At 41.8% G+C, this 9,512-nt stretch overlaps 1 protein-coding gene across 2 annotated transcripts in view; it reads right to left on the bottom strand.

The window, feature by feature from the left end:
- Positions 1 to 9,512, bottom strand: part of IFT74 (intraflagellar transport 74) — a 95,476-nt gene that overhangs the window by 41,525 nt on the left and 44,439 nt on the right. For both annotated transcript variants that reach the window (XM_020796174.3, XM_078384893.1), the window contains exons 9-12: positions 9,337 to 9,475; positions 8,273 to 8,335; positions 5,415 to 5,558; positions 4,820 to 4,860 (exon numbers count right to left, since the gene is read on the bottom strand). In XM_020796174.3, coding sequence (XP_020651833.1) covers positions 4,820 to 4,860; positions 5,415 to 5,558; positions 8,273 to 8,335; positions 9,337 to 9,475 — 387 coding nt within the window. The remainder of the gene's footprint in view (positions 1 to 4,819; positions 4,861 to 5,414; positions 5,559 to 8,272; positions 8,336 to 9,336; positions 9,476 to 9,512) is intronic.

Here is a 9,512-nt window from a genome sequence, read left to right on the forward strand (position 1 = left end):
GACCACTGCGGGGAAGGCGGGCGGGTATCTGGGTAGATATGAGATAGACCTTTAAGAAAATGTTTCAGTGTTGGATGCTTGAAGAAATCAGCTGTCAGAGAGTTAGGGGGCTGATAAGAAACTATGGCAGAGAGGCAAACTCTCAAGGAAGCGAGGGGAAGGCCGCTAGACTTGAAATGAAACAAAAAAGTAGAATAGTAGCAAGTGATGGGTTGATAGAAGGCAATGAAGAAGCTTCAGTGAAAGATTTGAATCTATTCCATTTATACAGGTAAGCCTTTCTAGTGGATGGCTTCTTTGATTGACGGAGGATGTTCATTAGCGAGGCGGAATCCTCCACCCTGCCAGGTGCGGAACAGGTGAGTCTAGGTGGAGTACTTGGGACAGGCGAGGGAGGTGGTGAATGTCTGATGAGAGATTGTAAAGGACTGGAAACCAGGGTTGTCTCGGCCACCAAGGGGCTATAATGATGGCATCGGGTCTGTCTCGTTGTAGGCGAACCACAACCTTGTGGAGAAGCAGGAATGGCAGAAAAAAATTAAGTAAGGGCCTTGGGCCATCAGCTGACGAATGCATCTCCTTGGGAGTGTTTGCCAATGCTGGCTCGGGAGTAGTATCGTTTGCACTTCTGATTCACACGGGAGACGAAGAGGTCGAAAGTTGCTTTGCCCCATCATTTGCATAGGCGAAGAAAAACTGATGGGTCTAACTCCCATTCGTGAGTTTGAGAGTTTGTGCGGCTGATTAGATCGGTTAAGTCATTCTTGTGGCCGGCAATGTGTAAGGCCATGAGGAAGATATGATGTTCTAGGCACCTCTCCCAGAGGTCGACTGCTAAAGAGGGGAGGTGTTACATAACAGCACTGATGTTACCTGTCTGTCATGGGTTTGGAGGGAAAGTTCCATCCTATGGGGAGTGGAAGGCGGGACATCAGGAGGAGGGGCTGTACTGTATAAATATGTGATGCCTGTGTGGTGAAGGGAGATGCTGAGACAGACTGTGAGACACTGGGTTGGGACGAAGCAGCAGCTGGGGAAGAAGAAGCTGTTGTGGGAGTCTGGGTGTCTGACAGGGTACTACTGTGTGTCAGAGTACCAACCTGATAAGTTCAGGTGTCTGTGGGTTAGCCAGAACTGATGGGTTCAGGGTCTGTGCTTTAAGTTAAAGGTTCTAGGTGAACCAAACTGTATGCTTGTGTGTGTGAGAATAAGCCACGTTACTTTATTTTATTCACCTGATTGTTTTATTTACCCTGTTTGTATTTAAAATAAACCTTATTCTTTTGTTGTTTAAAAATCCATCCCTGGTCTGTGTGACTTATTATAGGGAATGGTTGGTGGCAGCTTAGTAACTGTGTGATAGATCCCAGTAGGTCTGGGTTTGTCACATTGATTGGAATTTCGTTGTATGTGTATATACTTACAATGACAATAAATTATTATTATTATTATTAAATAGAGGAGACTTGGAGAGTGGGTTTCACCTTGTTTCAGAACATAGTACGTCGCCATGGTGTTGTTGGTGGCAATTTGTACCATCTTGCCAGCGAGATTTCTGAAAGCTTTGCAAACTTTTATAACCACAAACGGTTCTAATTTGTTGATGTGAAGCAATTTCTCTCTGGAAGACCACTTGGTGTGGATTTTGAGAGATTTGCAGTGACCTCTCCAGCCTGTGAGGCTGGCGTTGGTGGTGACCTGTATTTATGGTTGTGGTTGTCGGAAAGGCCGCCCAATGGATAGGTTGGGAGGAAAACACCACCACTGAAGTTGGGAGACGAGTTCTGGTGTGACCCTTAAAACAGTGTGAGGAGGATCTGTGAGCAGGTCGAAGAGGGTGAAAAACCACGACTGAAGAGATCTCGAGACGTACGTGCTGCACTTCTGAGTCATAGAGGCCATGGTGCCTAGCACATGTTGCACAGTCAAGGTGGGTACCATAGCATGAGGGGTGAAAACCTGAAGTAAGGCGAAGAGATTTTCTCTCGTCTGGAGGAAGAAAGGCGTGAGCTTGTGTGGAATCTATGCATGCACCTACATAATGAATAATCTCTGCAGGTTTGCTGTGGCATCTACCATGTGCCTAGGAGACAGCATCTATTGTTTGGCAGTGGAAAGCCCTTCTGGTTGAAAGGTTTGGGCAAGTACTTTTTTATTTTCTGGCAAAGATTCGACAAAGGTTGACATATGCGGTCTGAAGGGAAACCAGAATATTGTCCCAAAGGAAACGTTGATATGCACACATGGCTCCTTGGTAGTTAGCGACACACATGGTGGATGCTGCTGATGAATAAAGCCATCTTTCCATTGAGTCAATCCTTCTACTGTCTTTATTTGGTAGTATGAGGGTCTGTTGATGTCTAGATCTGGATTGTGAAGCTTTGACAAAAATAAGAGTTTGGAGCTGGTTGTTTTTGAAGAAACAGAGCTCCAGGATCATGGACTCTGTAATCGATTTGTTTAGACATGTTATGGGAAGGGGAATCTTTCCCCGGTATTTTATTGTTTTATCGTTTTATTTATGCAGCATGCCAATAAAGGTTTCTGTACTGTACTGTTATGGGAAGGGGCTGGTTTTGTCCAGGATCGTTGAGCAGTGCTGAGTAGAGACGGAAGCAATGAGATGTGTACTGGGGTAGTTGTATCTTTAGAGACTGGGTCGTATAGATGATCAGTCGGTTTTGTCAAAGGACAGTGGATTTGGAGATTGAGAGATTTAGGTGATGGTGGGTCGGCATCAACAAGATTGGATTCTGGTGAGGTAAGTAATACTGATGGTGTATTATGTCTGGATCTGTGATTGGAATAATCGGGATCACGTCAGGAGTCTACGGATTGTTGATCGGCTTCAGTGTTGATAGGTTGAGTGTCACAGTATTGATGTTTGTGGCTCAATGTTGATGGAGGCAGCATGTCCATGGGGATTTGTTGGTGTCAAGGATTTTTAGTATTGAGAGATGTCATCCGAGTGTCCATGGATGTCATTTGATATGGTTGAACGTTGGTGACGAACTCGGAGTCATATTGATGTCGAGTTTGATGGCTTGGTTCTATTGGGTGATGGATGCATTGAAAGAGGAAAAGAACAAGTGTCCATGGATCAGGATGGGTATAGAGGATCATCAATATCAGAGCCTCTGTCTTGGTGATGTCGAAACAGAGGTTGTTGGAGAGCTTGTAAAGCAGTGGAGTATATAGTTGCTGGAGATGCCAAGTGAGAGCAATGATTTCCCTCATCTGGATTAGTGGGAAAATATCGGGAGGCTGGAGCTGTAAAAGCCTCACCTGTAGAAGGAAATTGCTCGACCGTCCTGGGTCTTTTAGGTGCCAGGTAGAGAGCAGGTTGGAGTTGATGTGGGTCATGGTGATATGGCCGTTTCGACACCGATGTCTGTCGAGATCGAGACGCACCATGAGAAGGTATGGCTGAGCTGATAGAGCAACTGGCTGATTGGTGGTTGCGGTTTGTCCGGTCGAGCACTGATCGGGGCAAATGGCAACCCGGTGAGTCTGCATTAACACGGGTCTGAGCCAAACGTGATGACATAAATGGCTCCAGGGACTATTGGGGCCGATGTCTCTGAGGCGGTCGTGGTGGACAATCAGATGTAACCGAAGAAGGTATGGTCTCTAGTTGTTGTTTGGAGTCGTCCCTGTCAGGTGAAGCAACTATGGAAGGGTTGCTTGAAAGAACAGAGTGTTGAGGACTGGGAGGAGAAGATGTTAATTGATCGACTCTGTCATCCCATTCCGGTGATTGGGAGCAGGGTTGATGAGAGGGGATTCTGTCATCGTCAGAAGGCGAACCAATAGAGACTGATTTGGCGGTTTGCTGAGACTGCTGAGAGATGACTGCAGCTTTAGATTTATGCTGTTTAGGTCTTTGAAGCAGAGAAGGCTCTGGAACTGAAGAGGCTTCAGTGGACATTTGATGTTTAGTGGAGGGCTTCGATACAGAGGATTTCAGTATTGAGCCCTTTGATTTATGGGTTTTTGAAGTTTTAGACAAAGTGGATGGAGCGCCGGAGTGGGATGGTGTGGTGGACATTGTTTTGAGGCTTTGAATCATTGCTTTGGTTTGTGAAGTGGCCTTACAAGGAGGTTGGGCCATTTTGGTTGGTTGAAGGGATTGTTCTCAAAGACGGAGTTTTAATCTGGATAAACGAGAATAGCGGACTCCGCACTTGAAGTTCTTACAATGCTGGCAGGAGGATGTTTGGTGTGCCTCTCCCAAGCAAAAAAGACACTTGGTGTGGCCGTTGGAGAGTGATATTTTGTTATCACAGACCATACAGTGTTCAAACGGGCCCAAAGATGCAATGAATAGGAGAAAATAATTTGAGGAGAAAAAAACAATGATGGGGGGGGGCATGCTGCGGCCAGAGGCCGAGCAAAGTAGAAAAGAAAAAAATCTCTGATGATAATGAATTTGATCTAAAGGTTTAAAGGAAAAAAGATTGATAAAAGAAAGGTATCAAGAATAAACTCTCTCTTTTACTCACAGAAGCAGAACTATAAGGTTCTTAACGCAGTGGTTGAAAGAAAACTGAAAGGGGAGCCTTGGCGCCAAGGTACTTATATGAGGGAGGAGGGGCCTTATTCTGATGTGTTTTTTCTACTGCAGAAGCTCTAGAACTTTCCGATGAGATTCCGTGCAGGCGCAGATCACCCAGGATATGATTCACAGTGGCCACAAAGAAGAAATTTAAAGATACGTCATGCAATAAGATTTCCGCCAATGAGTCTCGTACATTATGAAACTGCACTAATATACTGGCAGTTGGGAGACCCTAAGAGAAAAATATGAGAAAGTCCTCACTGTCTCTCCATGATTGCTATTTCTTGATTGTCTTCTTTCACCTTAAAAAAAATGAAAAGGAATTAAATAAAAACTTTAAAAGCTTGGTCTTGAGAAAATTGTCTAATGCAGATATATTACTTATGCTACGAATCTAGACTGAATACTTTTAATAATTTTTCTGTTATAGATAAGGCTGAAATTACTTTTACAGTAGTTATTTGACTAGATAAAGGTCTGTATTCATGCTGGAGATCTATAGAAAAGCAGTGCACACTACAGATTCTCAACAACAGAAATTTGGTATTAATATATCCCCTCCTTCTTTATTTGTATTTTAAAGCATCCCTGCATTTAGCTATTTAGTTTACCCAGAGTGAGAAAAATTATTTCTATACAATGACTTGCCTATTACCTCTGGAGGCCTCTCAAAGCAGCAGTTTTCGGCCTGGCAGAGGCTAGGCCCTCCACTGGGCACTTCCAATTAACTTTTTTTTAAAGGCCTGCAAAATGTCCAGGTCCAGCGTGATCCACAACAAGGCCCAGGGACAAAATTTGGCCCCTAGGTTTAACTGTATGGGAAATAACCTATATTCAATATCTATTGTTTCCCTACCTGTTTTAGCAATCTATCTCTTTCCTCCTGGGGAGATCCCACATTTTTGTCCTCTTCAATCATTTGATCACGATGTTCTTCAAGACCATGAAGTTTTTCATACAGTTGCAGTGCCTCTTGCTTAACTTGGGAGTGTGCTATTTCCTGAAGAAAGAAATACTGGTTGATGAAATGTCTACATTTACAATGTTTTTGTTGGTTATATTATAAGGGGAATCTTTCATACACTGAAGGCTTCATTCTATTGTGTCTAATCTTCTGGGGGTGCATGCCAGCAGTGCCAGGGACCATACAAAAAATTGGCAGGGGCAAATAAAAATCAGGTGAGGTTACACATCTGTTCTCACGTGTAACAGAAATTCATGTAACAGTACAATTGAAATAATATTAGCTGTGGGTCCGATGGCAATTTTATATATATTTTAATTGTATTTTAATTGTTACATATCTTTATTGTATTTTAAATGCTGTAAGCCGCCCAGAGACCTTTGGGTAGTGTGGGCGGCATATAAAATAAATAAATAAATAAATAAATAAATAAATAAATAAATAAATAAATAAATAAATAAATAAATAAATAAATAAATGTATTTCCTCTCTATCCTTCAGGCATGGGTGCTGGGCAGGTTGACAATATCCATGAAAGATACAATTAACTCTTCTCTGTCGAGCTGCAATAATCTCCCATGGTACAGTTAGACTTGATGGCTGGGCGGTGGGGGTGGGCTTCCACTGATGCCTCTGGAAGGATTTTTCCAATCTAGTTGCTCTATTGGGGAGGGGAACACATGAAGGGTGAAGGAGGTTCAGTTTGGAAAGGTCATGTGGACTACTTTTAGTTTGGGGTGGGGGCAAGACTTTCCATTTGTGTTTTAGACATTTGTCGCTATAACAATGAGTCAGTCCATCGCATACTTAGTCTTTTGTCTTTTCCCACTGCTTTCAACTTTTCCTAGCATTATTGTCTCATCTATTGAGTCTTGTCTCTTCATTATGTAGCCAAAGTATGATAAGCTCAGGTTCATCATTTTTTGCCTCTAGGAAGAGTTCAAGTTTGATTTAATCTAGAACCCACTTGTTTGTCTTTATGGCACTCCAAGATACAGTGGTGCCTCGACTTATGAACATCCCTACTTACGACCATTTCGAATTATGACCAGCTCTGACCGCAAAATTTTGCTTCTACTTGCGACCGGAGCTTCCACTTACAAACAGAAAAAGGCAGGGTTTAAAGGCGGGAAATTCAAATTGCTAACTGTAGGTGGCGAAAGAGGCTTTGTAGCTCTTTCACCCAAGCATGAGTCTGTGTCGGAGGTGGCTTGGGACTGCCTCACTTCTGCTTCTGAGTGAGCATGTATATGTTTTTGCAGGGAGGCTTCGGGCTGCCTGGTAAGGTTAGGTGCTGTTTTCTGCTTTTTAAAAACTGTTCTGGGTGTTTTTGCAGCGTAGTTTTGGGCTGCGGGGTTTAAGTTTCTGTGTTGTGATGGACCTTGGGGGGGTTGTTTGTTTTTTGGTCCCCCCCCCATTTCCGATGCGTCTTGGGGTTTTTTGTTGCTTTTTGGAGTGTTTTTTCCCATTTCCAATGGGTCTTGGGGGTTTGTTTTTTGGCTTTCCCCCATTTCTGATGGGCCTTAAGGGTTTTTTTTGTTGCTTTTTGGAGTGTTTTTCCCCATTTCCAATGGGTCTTGGGGGTTTGTTTGTTTTTTGGCTTTCCCCCCAATTCCAATGGGTATTTGGGCAGTTTGGTTGCTTTTTGGGGTTTTCCCTCCCATTTCAATGGGTCCTGCATACTTCCCTTGCTTTTTCCTTTGTTTTCTTTTCATTTCCGACCTGCCCTCTTTGTTCTCTGTGCATTTCTGATCTGCTCCATTTGTTTTCTGTGCATTTCCAATGGGTCTTGCACGCTTGATTGCTTTTCTCCCCCCCCCCCTTTGGCCGGAAGGGATTAATCACATTTCCAATGAGTCTTGCAATGATTTTTTTCTTCAGCCGGAACGGATTAATTGCATTTCAATGCATTCCTATGGGAAAAGGTGCTTCGACTTACGACCATTTTGAGTTACGTCCATCTTCTGGAACAGATTATGGTTGTAAGTCGAGGCACCATTATAGCTGGAAAGCTCCCCTCTAGCACCATATTTCAAACTACTTTCTATTTTTCTTGCCAATTTGTTAAAATACAGTTCTGGTCAGTTACAGTAGCATTAAGTGCAATGGTGTAAACTGCAACATGGAATTGATGCTAGTTAATGTACTGTTATTTGTACACCAAATAATCAATATACAATGAAGGATACAACTGATGGCTTGTTAACTAGGATCAATTTGGTGCTGCATTTTTTCTGTTGTGCTTACTGTAGGTTGGTGTAACGAACTAATTCCACAAAAAAACTAGCATGAACCTGTCCCTCTCCTTCAGCTCTTCCCTTATCACTGCTTGCTGCTTCTGAATTCTGGGAGTTTCTGTTTCAGTATTCTAGATGTCACATACTGGAGCATAAAGAAACAGAAGCACCCAGGAAAATGGAAATACAAATACAGCCTGAGTCTGGGGCTGATATCCATTAGATGAGATCATAATAGTGCTTGTAAATTTATATTCAGTGGGCAGTAAACTGATTACCCCAGGGTAAATCCATGACAATGCGTGTCTATTATTATTATTATTATTATTATTATTATTATTATTATTATTATTATTATTATTATTATTATTATTATTATTATTATTATTATTATTATTATTATTATTATTATTAAATATGATAATTTTTAACCAGCTGTCAGATTCCCAACTCCCTCCATTACCACAAACATATAATTGAACTGACAACAGAACAGTTTAATGCCATACATACAGCTTCTAATGCTTGTTCTTTCATGTTCACAGTGTCCAGCTCCTGCTGTAAAGCACATAATTCCTAGGAGAAAAATAAAATGTAAATATAGGTTTAATAACAAGCTACAATAGGTCTGGGGAAGAAAAAGTAAAACAAAAACAACAGAAGAGAATTATTTGGAAGTTGGGTGCTTTACAGATAGCTCACATCCACGACTATGCTGTTCTACACAAATGCAGATAAAAAGTGAAATTTGGCCAGTAGGCATTTCAGTTACTGTGCAACAAACAAACCTTCCAACTTATGAAGATCTTACCCACCCAGTGAGAAGGAATATCCTGCCTCAAGAATGAAAAATGTACTTCTTTAGACTACAACATAATCCCTCACTGGTCATGCTGGCTGTGAGATTCTGGAAATTATAGTCTAAAAAAGTAACTTGTCCAAGCTCTGAGACTGTTTTTCGTTGGAGACTCCTCCTCTTGAAGAAAACAGATACCAAGCACTGGGAAAAATAAGATTTCTGGTGTGGTGCCTATATGTTGGGAAACTTGCCAGTTAACTGTGAGTTCACTGGGCATCTCGGGCACTTTCTCAGCCTAATGTAATATTATAAGAATGTTATTGTTTCAAACATCTATATGAAGTGTCTGTAAATATACAAATCTGAGAAGTAAATATGAGAGTTATGAGTACAAGAATTATCAGTGATCTGTCTGAAAGGCTCTCGCATATAGGGACTGCTCTGAGTATAAAATATTTCTCAATGTGCAAAAGGGACTCCTAATTTTCCCTTTCCCATCTGCATCTCCTTCTATGTCGCTTGAGCTGTTTTGGGGAGGTCAAAACAGGGTTGGCAGTTGACACCTATGGTTTCCAGGGGATAGAGTGTATTGTGCACTAACATCTAAATTCAACACATGAAACTAAAATCTAGACAAGGAGCCCTTGGTATTCTTTATTTTCCAGTTTTAGTGTTAAGAGCGTTGGATTCTATCTACTGAAAACAGTCCCTTTCCATTTCATCAAACAATGCTTGGGTGTATCAAGCTGTAATTCAGACTACCAGCACAAAAAGTTACCTGCAAAAGCTTTTCATTTGCCTCTTTTGTCTCCATGTATTTAGCCTGATCTTCTTCGGACATATTTTTAATTATATTTTCTGCTGCCTGCTTTTCCTGCTGGATCTCCTCTTCCACAACCTGAATTTGCTTTTCTTTACTGCATCACAAGAAGAAAGTTTTATAAAACTGATTCA

This window comes from Pogona vitticeps, chromosome 2, assembly GCF_051106095.1.
Source record: "Pogona vitticeps strain Pit_001003342236 chromosome 2, PviZW2.1, whole genome shotgun sequence".
NCBI lineage: Eukaryota > Metazoa > Chordata > Lepidosauria > Squamata > Agamidae > Pogona > Pogona vitticeps.